The sequence below is a fragment of the Gopherus evgoodei genome, chromosome 7 (assembly GCF_007399415.2).
Source record: "Gopherus evgoodei ecotype Sinaloan lineage chromosome 7, rGopEvg1_v1.p, whole genome shotgun sequence".
NCBI classification, from domain to species: domain Eukaryota; kingdom Metazoa; phylum Chordata; order Testudines; family Testudinidae; genus Gopherus; species Gopherus evgoodei.
The window spans coordinates 19,862,028-19,879,229 of record NC_044328.1 but is presented as its reverse complement, the minus strand read 5'-3'; the positions used below and the strand labels follow the sequence as shown (position 1 = coordinate 19,879,229).

At 40.8% G+C, this 17,202-nt stretch overlaps 1 protein-coding gene across 4 annotated transcripts in view; it reads right to left on the bottom strand.

Annotated features, from left to right (window-relative positions):
- The window catches only part of DMBT1 (deleted in malignant brain tumors 1), a 40,660-nt gene extending 23,700 nt beyond the window's left edge, over window positions 1-16,960 (bottom strand). For all 4 annotated transcript variants that reach the window (XM_030569865.1, XM_030569866.1, XM_030569867.1 and 1 more), the window contains exons 1-9: window positions 16,881-16,960; window positions 5,828-5,887; window positions 5,018-5,035; window positions 4,192-4,500; window positions 3,523-3,552; window positions 2,962-3,000; window positions 2,429-2,740; window positions 2,231-2,263; window positions 1,749-1,793 (exon numbers count right to left, since the gene is read on the bottom strand). In XM_030569865.1, coding sequence (XP_030425725.1) covers window positions 1,749-1,793; window positions 2,231-2,263; window positions 2,429-2,740; window positions 2,962-3,000; window positions 3,523-3,552; window positions 4,192-4,500; window positions 5,018-5,035; window positions 5,828-5,887; window positions 16,881-16,947 — 913 coding nt within the window. In that variant the 5' untranslated portion in view covers window positions 16,948-16,960. The remainder of the gene's footprint in view (window positions 1-1,748; window positions 1,794-2,230; window positions 2,264-2,428; window positions 2,741-2,961; window positions 3,001-3,522; window positions 3,553-4,191; window positions 4,501-5,017; window positions 5,036-5,827; window positions 5,888-16,880) is intronic.
- Window positions 16,961-17,202: the final 242 nt, after the last annotated feature.

Sequence of the window (17,202 nt, the reverse complement as noted above, 5' to 3'; positions counted from 1 at the left end):
CCATATATTAACAGTCAGAAAAAGCCCCTTAATATCTCCAGGGGAATGGCCTATTTAGGTTCTGGCCAGAGAAGTTAGTAGGGAAATCTAAATGTGAAGATCTTGTTCTCTTCTAGGGAGGGAGTGATGGAACAGAAGCAAGAGAGAATTGGATGGATTGAAGAAAACTATCTTTACTCTCCACAGCTCAGTGTTCTGAGGGACCAATATGCAAGAGTAGGGGGTGTGTGATGGTCCTGTACAGTTCAACAAATGTACGAAGACACATTTATTGTCTGTATCACTTTTGAAATTTGCCCTTCATATTGCTATTCAATCTGTCCTTTTCATTTCAGTTCATGTGGCAATTCTACTATAAATCATAGGACAGAGTTTCAGAACATTTCCTGACTCACAGGAAGGCTTGCAAGCAAACAGAGCCATCTACTGTCAATTGTCCTGGTTGATGGGAGCCATCAAGATTCTAAACCACCATTAATGGCCCAGGATTTGCATAATTACAAGAGGACTTCAGAGTTATATTTCATAGTTCTATTTTCAGATATAAAAATGATACATTCATAGAAATAGCAATCTACACTCAGCAGATTATAAGCTTTGTAATGATACCTTACAAGAGACCTTTTGTATGAAGCTTATTCCAGTTACATTATATTCACACTCATTAGAATATTTTCATAAAATCATGTGGAGTGCAATGTCACAGTCCCAAACGGTCACGGAACCTCGCAGAGCCAGAGCCTCTGCTCGTGTAAAACAGTGTAGATACCTTGACTTGCATCAGTGACACCAATTCAAATTGGGTGATGATCTGGACTAAACATTATTACAGAGCTAAAGATATGCAAAGTGGTGCCTCAGAATCTGCTGGAAGGAATCTTTCTTTTCTTATTATTTAATATCATCAACTAAACAGGCTTATCTAGAGGTGTAGTTCTTGGGGGACAATGTGTGATGATTTTTGGGATCTCAATGACTCAAAGGAATCCCATAAGAGAGAAAGATCTTAGTGAAGCAAGAATGAGCTAGCACTTATGAGTTGTTGTGTACCAGGGCCACGATGCAGTGTATCCCGGTGTTCCTCCAGGAAGATAAGAGAGGCACAACTAGAGCACTATAGCGAATTTTCACAGGAATGGCAAAATGCACATTGCCTTTGCAAATCCCCACATCAAATCATCAAGGCAATGAAGCTCTTCAGTGAAACAGTTGGAAGATTTTTTTTTGCAAGGCACCTGCAAACTCTTGGTATTTACCTGAACAGACGACACCAGCATCCCCAGAACAACCACAGTTATGAGAGAGCTGTCCTGAATGAGGACAGTCCCATAGACTGTCTCCTGGGGAACGACCTATTTAGATACTTGACAGGAAGGCTAGCAGACAATCTAAACGTGATGATCTTGTTCTCTACTAGGGAAGGAGTGATGGAACAGAGGCAAGAGAGAGCTGGGTGGATTGAAGAAAACTGTATCTACTTTCCACACCTCAGTGTTCCGGGGGCATAAAATGCAAGAGTAGGGGTGTGTGATGGACCTCTACAGTTCAACAATGTACTGAGAAATATTTATTGCCTGTACCACCTTTGAAATTTGCCCTTTGTATTACTATTCAGCTTGTCCTTCCTCTCCTTTCAGTTCAGGTGGCAATTCTTCTATAAAACTATAGGCTAGATTTCAAAACATTTCTAGCACAGAACCCTATCAGAGAGAAACATTTTAATGAAAGCAGAATGAGCTAGCACTTACGAGTTGTTGTGTACCAGGGTTGGGGTGGAGTAGATCCTGGCGTGCCTGCAGGAAGAGAAAAGAAGCATAAGAGACCTATGGTGAATTTTCACAGGAATGACAAAATGCACATCCCTTCTGCTAAATTCCAAATCCCCCCACCAAGTCATGGAGCCACCAGAGCTCTGCAGTGAAACAACTGGAAGGATTTTTTTTAACCTGTGCAAAACAGCTCTTCCTAGTCTTAGTTTTCAAGCAGCTGAAGTGTTTTAGCTGAAACTTCACAATCTCTGGGACAAATGGATTTGAGCCTTAATGGTTCAAGTTTGGCAAAGTAATAAGCAACTAAAATTTGGATCTTATCATGGAGACCGTTAAGCAACCTCAACAATAAGAGGGTCTACCAGCTCTGCCTGTAATAAATTTCAGTGGTGATCCTGTATATGTGCATTTCAGCGTATTACATTTTATGTAGTATGGATAACATGTAAGTGATGAGTTACCTGTTGTTGGAGATGTTCTATATCCAGCAGCTGCTAGGGTGAAATATGAGAAGTTATAATTTCAGTTATTAGTGTCTTGGAGCTTGAAATTGCTAATGATTCAAAATGAAAAAAAAAGATGACTCTGGTATTAGCTTGGATGTACGTGGAAAGCATAGTCATTTACCTGCAAGACACCTGCAAACTTTTGGTGTTTACCTGAACAGATGACACCAGCATCTTCAGAATGACCACAGTTATGAGAGAGCCATCCTGAATGAGGACAGTCCCATAGACTGTATTCCCATCCTCTGCAATTCACATCATCCAGAACAATTTTTCCTGAGCCTTGACCATAATAGGCATTGGTCTTTGCTGCAACACCATATCCACATCCAAGCTGCCGGCACACAACATTTGCGTCATTGAGATCCCAAGAATCATCACACACTGTCCCCCAGGATCCTGCGTAATAGACTTCAACACGACCTTCACATCTGCTAAATGAATTGACCAGTCTCAATGCCAGCCCTAAAATAGATTCAAGGACATTATTATCAGCACATTAGTTAGTTCTTTCCCTCTTGGTAACATTGTGACAACTGGGGTCAATCTGACCCACATATAGCAGCACATTGGACCACTTTTGTGGATTGCATGTCCAGATCAGGTCACACATCTGGATCAGTGTGACGTTGAATGCCACAATAAAATAATAAATCTTAGTAAATCAATGGCGAGACAGCGCTTACCACTTGGTGTGGTTCCCACTGGAGGAAAAACAGTGCTTGCTGCAATGAGACAAAAGAACAATTAGAGAAGACATTTATGATAATGACAATGGATCCTGCCATTTTGGTATCGAGAGTATGAACATTAATTTGCAATAGAAATAGCCAATGATATGCAAGAGCAGAGGAACAGGTAAACAGGCTCTAAATTCCTGCCTCTGGATGCACATTGGAAATTTAAGAAAACCTCCTGAACAATTTAAAGGCAAATATTATGTGTCAACGTACAACAATAATATTTAGAACTTTTATATAGGACCATTGATTAATTGCAGTTAACTCACATGATTAATTCAAAACAATTAATCGCGATTAAAAAATTGTATCGTGATTTGTCGCACTTTTAATAGCACTGTTAAATAATAGAATACCAATTGAAATGTATTAAATATTTGTGGATGAAGAGACATGAAGATAAGTCATCCAAATACTTACTAGTAGCAGCACACTACTTTGATGGATTGGGGCCAGAGTACCTTGCAGGAAAGAAACGTTTGTCATAAAGTATAAATCTTGAGTTACCTGTTTCTGTAGGTGGGGTCATTCCAGAATCTGTTAGTGTAGAAACATGAAATATTTAATGGGTCTTTCATTGAGGATGGCATTTTTCAGAACAGAGCAGAAGTTTGAAACAGCATGTTTGCAAATATGTAATCATGTTAAGTATTAGAATAATATTCAAATATAATAAAATTATGCTTCAACTAGGCTTAAACCAACTCCCACTAAAGTTAAATGGAGGTTGGATTGGGCCCATATGGACCAAATTGATAAGACTCCTGACCTACACATGTCCTACAAAGACTGGCATAAATGTTGGATATCTATAACTTGAAGTCTTGAAATCAAAATTTGAAGTTTTCAGTAACTCAGCCAGAAATATAGAGCCTGTTGCAGGAGTAGGTGGGTGAGGTTCTGTGGCCTGTGGTGTTGAGGAGGCCAGACTAGATGATCAGGATGGTCCCTTCTGACCCTAAAGTCTATATCATTCGCCAGCATCATCTACATCAACAGCTAATGCACTTTAATGAAAAGTATGGTTAGTGAGGAATGTGACATTTTACTGTCATGATAAAACAAAATGTAAAGCAAAGAACTTAAAAACATAATCCTTAGTCTATTTTACAGTAATCACAAAGCTCATTAGCTTAATATGAAAGCTACAGAGTTAGAAGAAAAAAGAATATGTACCTGAACATATGACACCAGCGTCTCCATAAAAATCACATGTATTCGGCCAATTTTCATAAGGGCAATACCACAACATGTCTTCAGAGCCAGCACAGTTCACTTTAGTCATCCAAGGATCTGTCGAACCTTCACCAAAATAGCTAATTCTGAGAGCAGCAACAGGCTCACCACAGCCCAGCTGCCGGCACACAACTCGTGCATCGTTCATGTCCCACAAATCACCACAAACTTTTACCCAGCGTCCAAAGTGAAGGATTTCAACACGACCTGCACAGCGGTTTGACCCATTTACAAGTTCCAGCAACAGCACTGTGAAAGACACAAAACAATTAATTGCTAGACTATTTGTCCATTTTCACAGACAGATATTTTAATACTTCTCAGTTACCAATTAAGATTTGACTTATATTGGCAATGCAATGCCATTTATTGAGCAGCTAGTCATCCTCCTTGAGCTCCTGGGTGGTCATAGCACTATCCTAGTTGACGTGATTGTCTCAACAGAAAGGCCAAGGACTCAGTGGTCAATGTGCCGCACCCGAGAAATTTCACCAAATGAGGAAGGTCGTCCCGGGTAGCCATGGCTTGTGCTGTGTTTTTTCTGTGAATGAATAGGAAACTTCGGGCTCCAGCACTCTGAACTACATTTCCCAAGCATGAAACTCACTTCACATTTCCAGGGCTTCAGTTTAATTACAATCATTCTTAAATTCACAGGGCATTGTCATTTCCCAAGCCAGAACACAGAAATTTGTTAGCTAAATGCATAACTCTGTAAATTAAAATCAGTATAAATATAAACAGTACTGTATATAGACAGACTCACCATCACCCACAGTATCAACTGAAAAAAAGCACATAACACAAACTATATTAGCAGAAAATACTTAGTTTTCTAGAACACTTTTTTCCCGTATAAATGCACTAACTTGTTCAGAAAGCATAATTTTTTTTAACATCCAAAGTTGGCACTAGAAAGAACTTCATATGGGGTTCACCCTGTGTGCGCAACAAAACTCCACCCATGGTGCTCCCCATACTCCTGCAGAAGGGGAGGTTTATGCCAGGCTGTGAGAGAGGTTGGCTGATCTATGACTACATTCTCTCCCATGAGGAGCTGCTGCCTCCAGTGTTGCGGTAACATATCAGAGCAGCTCTGACTTCAGAACCCTGTAGATATTCCCAGGCCCCTCTGAAAACTCTCTGGTCATTACAATCAGAGTTGGTGCATTGCTTGCATATCATGGTACTTCCTTAAGCATTCATCTTTCTATTTTGAATCCATGTGATAACACTTAGGTCCAAGCCAATACTAACTAAAGCCACCAAGGAATGTTTCTGATGTAGCAACCAGATGTCTTACATCAGAGTCCAAAAATATTACATCCACTGCCTTCTTAATTCACTGTGTTCATCAAAAACACTGATCAATTTTTTGCCTTTGATGATTTCTTCCAAAGCTCATCTTGCACACAGTTATTATTCATATGCTTTGTCTTCATCAGCCATCATGTTAGTGATTTCATTTCAGTGAATATGATTGTTAAACTGTAAAATTCTATTCTATATTTTCAGTAGGTGGGTACAATATAAAATAGATACAATATTAGTAAAACAAAGATAAAATAGGGCTTACAAATGGTGGTTGACTCTGGCGTCGTAGTTGTAGCAGTCTCAGGAATGGTTGTAGGGCTCTCTTTTGAGAAAACAGACAAAAATAGAGATTTTTTTAATATGGACACAAGAATGGATTATTTTATTGCTTAATATATACCATTTTTTGTATTGCTATTGTGATATTTTAAATTACTTTCTCAGATACCTTTTGTTTTTATGACTATTGATGCAAAAAATATTTTCTTCTTTTCTCTAGCACAAAATGACATGGGAATATAGTTTGGGAATTTTTGTGTGTTTTTGTTTTTATTCAGTATTTATTCAAGGTTGTAAAATGATTTCTAAGTTTTTTATTTACAATTGGGTAATTTCTGAATGCCCCAAAGAGCCAAGGAAACACACAGTGCCAGTGCTTTGCTGCTGTAAATTAGTGTAGATCCATTGGCTTGAGTGGAGTGACACCAATTTATATCAACTGAGGATGTGGCCTAAACATTATTTTAAATTGATATTTTAATACATCCAAAAAGAGACCCCAGTATCCACTGTGCCAGAGACATCCCTTCAGTCAGAGCGAACATGGAGTCAACACCGTGTGGTTCAATTTTGAGATTTTTTTAAAATCTACATGAAGTAGTTTTGCTCAGTATTTTTTCATTTCATCATCTTATAATCATGACACTCAAGCACACTCATCTTTAAGCTGCAAAATGATCACACAAATGACAACATTGGGACAACATGCAAAGGAAGTATCTGATCATCTTAACACTAGCATCTTCATTGTGATTGCACTTGTGAACATAGCTTACCAATAAAGGCACTGTCACACAAAGGATTCATTTCCTTTATAGTTCACAAGTACTGTTGTGCAATCTCTTTACCATGAAAATTGAATTTACAAATGTAGAGTTATGTACAAAAAACCTGCATTCAGAAATAAAACAATGTACAACTTTAGAGCCTACAAGTCCACTCAGTCCTACTTCTTGTTCAGTCAATTGCTCAGACAAACAAGTTTGTTTACATTTGCAGGAGTTAATGCTGCCCGCTTCTTATTTGCAATGTCTCCTGAAAGTAAGAACAGGAGTTCACACGGCACTGTTGTAGCCAGCATCGCAAGATATTTACATGCCAGATAAAGAGATTCATATGTCCCTTCATGCTTCAACCACCATTCCAGAGGATATGAGTCCATGCTGATGACGGGTTCTGCTTGATAACTATTCAAAACAGTGTGCGCCAATGCATGTTCATTTTCATCATCTGAGTCAGATGCCACCAGCAGAGAAGATTGATTTTCTTTTTTGGTGGTTCAGGTTCTGAAGATTTTGCAGCAAAGTCTTGCTCTTTTAAGACTTCTAAAACCATGCTCCACACCTTGTCCCTCTCAGATTTTGGAAGGCACTTCAGATTCTTAAACCTTAGGTTGAGTACTCTATCTATCCTTAGAAATCTCACTTTGGTACCTTCTTTGCCTTTTGTGAAATCTGCAGTGAAAATATTCTTAAAATGAACAGCATGCGGGATCATCATCCGGTACTGCTATAACATGAAATATATGGCAGAATGGGGGTAAAACAGAGCAGGAGGCATACAATTCTCCCCCAAGGAGTTCAGTCACAAATTTAATTAATGCATTATTTTTTTTGACTAATGTCATCAGCATGGAAGCATCTCCTCTGGAATGGTGGACAAAGCATGAAGGGGCATACAAATGCTTAGCATATCTAGGACATAAATACCTTGCAATGCTAGCTACAAAGGTGCCATGTGAATGCCTATTGTCACTTTCAGGTGACATTGTAAATAAGAAGCAGGCAACATTATCTCCCGTAATGTAAACAAACTTGTTTGTCTTGGTGATTGGCTGAACAAGAAATAGGACTGAGTGGACTTGTAGGCTCTATGGTTTACACTGTTCTGTCTTTGAGTGCAGTTATGTTAACAAAAATGATCTACATTTGTAAATTGCACTTTTACGATAAAGAGATTGCACTACAGTACTTGGATGAGGTGGATTGAAAAATACTATTTCTTTTGTCATTTTTATAGTGCAAATATTTGTAATCAAAAGTCAGAATATAAAGTGAGCATTGTACACTTTGTATTCTGTGTTGTAACTGAAGTCAATATATTTGAAAATATGAAAAACATCCAAAAATATTTAACAATAGAACAGCAATTGAAATGTAACAGTGAGATGAAAACTGTGATTAATCACCATTCATTTTTTAAATTGTGATTAATATTTTTGAGTTAATTACGTGAGTTAACTGCAATTAATCGACAGCCCTAGCATATAGTGAAGGAATTTGTATTTGTTTGTTTCTTTTACTTTGAATAATTATTATAGTTTAAAAAGGTGTCTTCTAAATTGTTCATCTATTTAATACTGGGTAATCTGATGAATGTCCAAAATGGTCAAGGAACCTAGCAGAGCCAGATCCCCTGCTTGTGTACATTGACTTGGAACAGCAACACCAATTCAAATGGGATGAAGATCTGGACTAAACATTATTACAGAGATAAATATATTCAAAGTGGTGCCACAGAGTCTACCGGAAGGAATCTTTCCTTTTTAATTATTTAGTATCAACTAAACAGGAACTTACCTAGATGTGCAGTTCTTGTGAATTCCATGCCCACAACTATAGTTTTGGGTACATCAGCTTTTTCCTGTATTACCTGGGGAGTTCTTCTTACAGTACTTATTACAGTTTTAATACCCACACCAAAGGAGATAAAAAAACTTTCCAATGTCTACCATGAAGACCAATATTTTCAAAACATTACATTGTTTCTTTTTCAGCAAGAAAAAAATTTAAGAGATTGCATCTAACTGCTCCTTTGTTTAAATTCTTAATAGTATAGCAGTAGTATATACTTGCTGTTAGAATTCTTGTCTATTATACTTACACTGTAAGTGCATTTAGACACTGAAGTACAGATTCCGGAGATGTACAGTTCAACATATAAAACCTATTCTGCAAGGTCTAGCAAAATATTTAAGCACATGAGTGGTCTCATTGACTGCAATTGGACTAATTAAGGGCATTCATGCTTTGCTGAATTAGAACCAGATTGCTCAGCCTCTAGCAGGATCAAGTCTGTAATTTACAAGGAAAAGTATAAATCTTGAGTTTCTTGTTTCTGGAGGCGCTGTTAGTCCAGAACCTGTCGATGCAGAAATATCAGACATTTTAGACATGGGACATTCCTATTGGATGTGTGATAAACTCAAGACAGACAGCTGCAAGAGAGGGGTAGGAATCAGTCCCAGAGGGTTAAAAGGCCCTCCTCCTTATCAACTGAGAGGCAACCACAGGTCAATCAGGTTCAGCTGTGAAAGGGTTACCAAGGTGGCAAATTAGAATCAGCTGAGGGGGAGCTACCTGAGGTTAATTAGGAACAGCTGATTCCAACTTGGGGCTGCCTGAGACCTTTTTAAACCCTCCCCTGGGAAGGAGGAGTGTGGGGGAGAGCGGAGAGAGAAGGAGCCCCGCTCCCAGAGCAGCAAAACAGCGAGACTCACCAGGAGGGGAGGCAGTACCCTCTCCCACAAGGGAGTAAGAATACACTCAACAGGACTGGTGGAGATACGGGGAGCAGACTTCCCCTGTGTCCCAAGGGGGACCGCATTGCCCAAGCCTGTCTCACCAGGGCTAAAAGCAGCAGAGGCTGGGGAGACTGAGAAGGTGCCTTGCACAGATGGGTCTTTCATTGAGGATATCATGTTTCAAACCAACAGAGCAGAAGAATGAAACACTGTTTACAAAAAGTAATTACATTAATCCTTAGAATAACCATCAGGTAATAAAATTCTGCTTCCTGTGACTCAAACTAAATCCCACTAAAGTTAATGGAGTAATATCCATTGATCTTAAGGGAGGTCGGATTGGGCCATATTAACCCAGAGGATTAAACTCCTGACCTACACATACCCTAGATGGTTCATGATATTACTCTTCAGTATAATCTACATCAGTGGTTTCCAAATTTAACAATCCGCAAACCTCTTTTACTAAATTGTGAAACCTCATGAAACCCCTCCTAAAAATGAATAGTTCCAGGGATTTAAGTTTAAATTTCCTCAGTATGATGGATGCGCTTGCTTTGCTCTGCATAGCTCTTGGAAGTCCAGAACCACTGGAGAAAGATAAAGTCTCAGGTGTGGTTTGGCATCGAGTCTGTTTCTGTGTTTGGTTTTCAGATGTGCATAAGAGGAAAACGCTTTCTCGCATAAGTATGGTAACAAAACTGGAGTAGTTTTTTCTGCCAGAAAGGGGGTACTTGTTTCTTAAGCTCAGTCAAAAGTTAATCAATGACAGATTTCTGAAACTCCTTTTCAGTTCGTAATCACAGGAGATCTCAACCAATTTCTCTTTTTCCTCAGTGATCAATATCTGCATTGAGAAAGTGGTATCATCAAAAGGGTTGCGAATGCAGTCATTATTGCATGACATAGCTGGAAAGTATTCCCTGAAAGTTGTGCCAAGTCCTTTTAGGTGTGCAGTTATATTGGTTTTAGTGCACCGATCCAACTGAAGTTTATGTTTTGCCAAGAAGTCACGAAGATTACTGAAACACTCAGTTTGATTGTTTTCCAAACAACTTTCCCAAAACTGCAATTTCTTTATCATGGATTCAACTCGCTCTTACACATTTAAAATGGTTATACTGAGGCCTCGAAGAGATAATTTTAGGACATTAATTCTTGAGAAAATATCTGCTGAATAAGCTAGGCTCTGGAGCAAGGTGGAAAGGGTGGCTGTTGAAAAAACTAGGATTTCCGTTCTAAGCTCAAACAAGCACACAAGGATTTTGCCCCGTGAGATCCATCTAACTACTGTATGGGTCAACAGACAGTTGTGTATACTACCCCTTTCTTCACAAAGTACATGAAATATTCTGGAATTTGCTGGTTGTGATTTTATGAAATTCACCATTTTCACTGCATTGTCCAGCACTTCCCTCAGTCCCGCGTTTTGTTGTGAGGGCTTGTCTATGGATACTGCAGACTTTTGATGCAACCTTTTTTGTTTGAGTTACAAACCCACTATACTTCCCCATCATTGATGTGGCCCTATCAGTGCAAATGTCTAGGCAATGAGACCAATCTATTTCCTTTTCTTGAGAATAAGCATTAGCCAGATTGAAGATATCTTCTTCAGTTGTACATTCTTCCAATAGTCAGCAAAACAACAAGTCTTCTTCAACCATACCTTCATTTACATAACATACAAACAGTAGCAAAATAGCTAGATTAGCTACATCAGTTGATTCATCCAACTGTACAGCATAATATGGACTATTTTTCACTCTATGTATAATTGTAGTCTCTACATTATTTGACATGTCACTAATTCTTCGTGACAACATATTATTGGACAAAGGTACCATAGCAATCCTTTTTGCAACCTTTTCTCTGAGCATGCAATGAACTACCTTTTTTATACATGGACCAATCAAACTCTCTGCTATGGTATGGGTTTCTGATGCTTTTGCTACTCGGTAGCTCACACAGTATGATGCTTCAAGTGGTAATGTCACTTTTCTTCTCAGCTAATTTTCACTTGAAAAAAATCAACAGGCTTGTCAAGTTGTGCAGGATGCCTAGTTTCTAAATGGCATCAAAGTAGAGAAGGTTTGAGGCTGCTGTTTGCTAGACCAGTGTTTCCCAAACTTGGGATGCCACTTGTGTAGCGAAAGCCCATGGCGGGCTGGGCCAGTTTGTTTAGTGGTGCGGCCGCAGGTCTGGCCAGTTGTGACTCCCAGTGGCCACGGTTCACTGCTCCAGGCCAATGGGAGCTGCTGGAAGCAGCAGCCAGTACATCTCTCAGCCCCTGCCACTGCCAGTGGGAGCCAGGATAGGCCAGACTTGCAGACATGGCAGGTAAACACACCGGCCTGGCCCACCAGGGGCTTTCCCTACCAAGTGGCATCCCAAGTTTGGGAAACACTGTGCTAGACCATCACCACAAATCAGACACAGTGGTTTTGGATGTTCTTGATCACCAATGCATGTAAAGCCATATTTTATATAATCATCATTTTTTCTTCTCTTTTCTTTGTAAATGACTTTCCAGGACCATCATGGTCATTAAACTTAAGATTTTCCACAGTGTGGACTTGAGGAAACACTAGCTCATTCTTGTGTCTTTACACTTCCCTTTTTCAGCCACTTAGCAATTGAACTTGTGTACAAAAGCGTAAAAATAACACAGAGAGAATGCTAACAACCAACAAACTAGAAAATGAAGATTTGCTCACATCTCACTGAAGCAAAACAGCACTCCAGAGAGAATGACAATTATTGAGGCACCTTAACGCTGCTACACTGGCTACAACGTGGTTCCAGCTGGTTTGGCACGCAAACATCTTTATTTCTGCCATGAGGGCCATCCCTAGGGAGGTGCCCCACGAGGGACAAATTAGCCTGGACCACCCCCACGTACAGCATGGCCCCTGCTTACTCTGCCCCTTATGCCACCCAGCTTCACCAGTCTGCTAAGGACAGGGGTCTGAGCTGCCACCTGCGCACCAGGGTCCCAGCTGCTGCCCTGCCAGGGGCAGCTCTAGGTATTTTGCCTCCCCAAGCACAGCAGGCAGGCTGCCTTTGGCGACTTGCCTGCAGGAGGTCCCCAGTCCCGCGGATTCGGCTGCACGCCTGCGGGAGGTCCACTGAAGCCGTGGGACCAGCGGACCCTCTGCAGGTATGCCACCGAAGGCAACCTGCCTGCCACCCTCACTGCGACCAGAAGAAAGCCCCCCACGGCTTGCTGCCCCAGGCACGCGCTTGGCGTGCTGGTGCCTGGAACTGCCCCTGTGCCCTGCCCACCAAGGGGCTCAGGCTGCTGGCCCCGTGCTGGAGTCTGGGCTGCCAGATCTGCACTCCATGGGGCTCATGCTGCTGGACCCCATTAACCAGGGCTCAGGCTGCCTGCTCAGTGTTCCACTGAGCTTGGGTTGCAGGTCCCCACTGATCGCCAGGGCTTGGGCTGCCGGCCCCAACTGCCCAGCCCCATGCTCCATGGGGCTCAAGCTGCCAGCCCCATGCTGACTGCTGGGGCTCAGGCTGTCTGTTCCCCTGCTGACCAGGGCTTGCTCAGTGCTCCATGAGGCTCGAGCTTTCTGCCTAGAAATCAGGTCCCACCTGCTGCCTCCCATGCCCGGGGTCCTCTTGCCGCCATTAGGGAAATGGTACATCCGACGAAGTGGGTATTCACCCACGAAAGCTCATGCTCATGCTCCAAAACGTCTGTTAGTCTATAAGGTGCCACAGGATTCTTTGCTGCTTTTAGTTAAATGGTGGGATGCAAGAGTTTGTTCAAGCCAAAGAGATGCCCTTTAGAAAATGGAACTATAGTCCCAGTGAAGCTAATAAAAAGGATCATAAACTATGGTACTCTGTGTGATCTATACAGGATTTGGCCTCCAGAATATAGACTCCAATAAATAAGGAAGAATATTACTGAAATAAGGGTGAGATGGGACTTACTGGATTCTGTTTCAGAGTAGCAGCCGTGTTGTCTGTATCCGCAAAAAGAACAGGAGTACTTGAGTCACCTTAGAGACTAACAAATTTATTTCAGCATAAGCTGTAGCCCACAAAAGCTTATGCTGAAATAAATTTGTTAGTCTCTTAGGTGCCACAAGTACTCCTGTTATTTTTACTAGATTCTGTGTGTACTACTGTGGTTATCATTCCTACTGAAGTAAAATAAAGGACATGGATTAATTAAGCCCATGACTCATCTGACCTAAGGAATCAACAAACCTAAATAATCAACTCCTTCAATTGCCTTCAAGTCCCGTTCAGTCGATCTTATAGAACAAGATTTCCTTTCTCCTGACATCACAATAGTAACAGTGGTGGCAACAGCTATAAAAAGGTTTGGCATTTCTAGCACTCTGTAAAAAAGCAAAGAACATCTTGACAGAAAGGAAGAAGACTAGGGAGAGAGATGGCTGGATAGATGAAAAGAGCTATGCTGGTCATAAGGAGGGATCATCAATATCGTTCATATTTCTTGATGATTTATAGCTTACAATCAAAAGTCTGGATTTGTAACCTAATTGTGCACAAAGCTAGCCTATGAAGCTGCTTAGTTTTGCCCTTCCTCCCTCATTGCTTGTTAAACCAACATGTTGCAACTTGTCTTAGCTAATATTGTAAGCTCTTACAATGTGTTTGACGCCACTATACAGATAAATAATAATTTTTAAAATGTGTGTGTCCACAAGGTGGTGCTAAATCTTTTAGATCCATGAAAGACATTCATTCAAAATAAACCATTGAACACAAGGTGATTTTCTTTTCACTGAGTATGAGGTTTTCTTGGAAAAATCAACTGACCACGGGACAATACCACTATCAGTTCGGCCATTTCTCTCTCAAACATACTTAGAAATAACTCAAACAGCTATAATGTTAAGTCTAGTATAGTTTTTCTTGATGTCAACGACTAGAAAAAAATAATTTCTAAAGACTTTGAACACATTGGCCGAACATATTCTTGTTCCTTGGCCTCTTCTTGATCCTAGCTTTAAACTACATAATCTGTCTCTGCGCAGGGCCTGAGTCTAATCTCACAAAAGTGAGAAACAAGGCTCCTTTAGATCAATAAAACCAATTGATTTCAAAGTCAGTATGTGAGATCAGAATCAGGCCTATTTTGTTTATAATGAGCCTATCACCCTGGCATACTTCAGCTGGATCCAGCTAAACTACTGGTGGTAGCTTGGTCATTTGAAAAAGAAGCTACATTCAGTTTAAGTGATGAATATTGAATCATTCTATGGTGAACATTATAATACAATAACAATAGAATGTTGGTAGTACTATGAATTAGGCCAGGTCTACACTGGGGGTGGGGGAGGAGGCTGATGTAAGATACGCAACGTCAGCTACAGAAATTGCATAGCTAAAGTCGATGTATCTTATTTCGACTTACCTCCCATCCGCACGGTGTGAGATCGAAGGCCACGGCTCCCCTATCAACTCCGCTTCCACCTCTCGCCCTGGTGGAGTTCCAGAGTCGACAAGAGCTCGTTCAGGGATCGACTTATCGTGTCTAGACGAGACGCAATAAATCAATCCCTGATAGATTGATCACTACCCACCAATCTGGCAGGTAGTGTGGATGTATCCTTAGACATAAAAAGTGGTTCCATGGTGGGGGTCCTAGACACACTGCTTCATCAACAAGTATACTGCTTTATTAGCAAGTAATGATTTTGCAGGAATCAAAATATTCAGTCTCCCCAGAAATGCATATTAGTGGGTGATCATTTTAACAGTAGTGGGAAAACCAATCAGCCCAGATTAAACAATTCTCATCTTTGACAGTGGTGGAATATTTGAACAAGGCAGTAACTGAAGGTCTGCTGACTGCGAGATGTGGCCATCAGTCTTGAGGACCATAGTCAGCTGACACACATTAAACCAGCTGCACTGGGCTTGGGACAGAGAATCAGGGAGCCATAACTGGTTGTTGGTGCTCATCATTTCTTCTTTTCTACTCTGTTGGGTGGCTGGTGAGAGTGCAGGGTAAAGGAGCAATCTCTTGCTAAGCGCTCTACTAGGTTTAGGCAAAATCAGTTGAGCTCCTGCTCTGCACTGAGGGTTGCACAGCCCCACAAGGAAACAAGCTACTCTCCTTTCTCATTTGCAGTGCAACAGGTGGCCAGCAGGACAGCTGCAGTAGGAAAGGACAACCATGGCTCACCAAAGTGTTCTCAGCTTCCTCAGAGCTGCTCCTGGGTCTGCATTAGGGTGACCGTGATTTTATAGGGACAGTCCTGATATTCAGGGCATTTTCTTATATAGGCACCTATTACCCCACCCCCACTCCCTGTTCTGATTTTTCATATTTGCTATCTGGACACCCTAGGCTGCAGGGAGCTGAGAGAAGAAGAAACTGGAAGAAGCTAGAAGAAGCAGGAACAGTCTGGGGGAGGAAAGTTTTAGAGAACCAGAGGAGGAAATAGAGAACGGGGAAAGAGAAACACAAACAGAGTGGAGAAAAGTGGTTAAGTCAAGACTTTCAAATACTTGGGAGGCCAGCCACCTGTTTAACAAGGAGCACAGAGGTTGAACAGATCCCGTGACTGGTATATTAGGAAGGATATTTTAAGTTAGTGAAGGAGCTAGACTTCAAAGTTGTTCTGAAGAAGTTGCCCTGCTTTAAGGTTACAATTAGGGTTCATACATATATCCTTACTCCCCTGTTATAATCATTCATAAATAAACTGAACGGATAAACACAAGCTATCGCACACTCACCCTTCACAAACCTCATTTAACCGAGGGCCTGATGTGAACAGAAATAATGCTGCTTTATTACTAGTTAAGAAAATCACCCACGGTTTCGAGGTACAAAAATCCAAATTATATAACATGAGCTTTACAGGCTTGTTTAGAATAGGTTGGTTTAACATTTTGAACAGGTTACCCAAACTAATGACAAGATAACAAGAAAGAAGATCACTCACAAAGGGGAAGATGCTAGCATACTGGTTCATTCACCCCAAGTACACTCTGATAATTTCACAGTTCTAGCTTATTACATTTTGTTAAAATGTATTTAATGAAATATTAGCTGGGTAGTTCAATGGGCACCTAAACATATTACTTTAGCAGCACTTGATAATAAATATGCCTTTGAGCAAGAGAACCCACATTACTCCTTAATTCACAGCCTGAACACCAAGATTTGGAGACGCTAAATTGTTAACTTATAGGCTATTGATTGACTTGATTTTAATTGTGGCACAAGCCACTAACACAAAACATTAGGTGGTGGGAGCAAGGTTAATTTCACCATACTAAGCAGTTCATTTAAATGGTTCAAATAATAGTCACAATTAATTAGTTGGTTTGGCTCACACTTTTCAACACAACAAAGCTGCGCTAGCCCATGTGGCCCTACGCTGACACTACCTTTAATCTTTACACAAAGCTCCCACTGGCATAACTGGGAGTTCTAGATGTGGACCCAGTGAAAGTGAGCAGAACTTGTCTTTACGTTTTTGTAAGAATGACTTTGTAAGAATGGTAGGCACTGTACCTGTGGTAGTCTGCAGAGCTCCAGAAATTGTCAGGAACATCCAAATGAAGATCATTGTGGCACCCATCTTGTGAGGGCTCCTGAGGAACGGAGCATTAGAATTTATAGGCTCTGACTATGGAGAGGCGTGGCTTTCAACAGTCTGCTCTGCACCAACAGTAAATCAATACCAAGTGAATTCCAAAGGTGTTTTCATTTCAGTCACAAAGGAAGGTGTGTTTAATTTGTTCCTCGTTTCATTTCATTTTTATAACCCAGTGGTCTCTGCCAGAAGATAATATTTAAACAATAGCATTTCACACTTCTTGAAGGAGAATTTTTG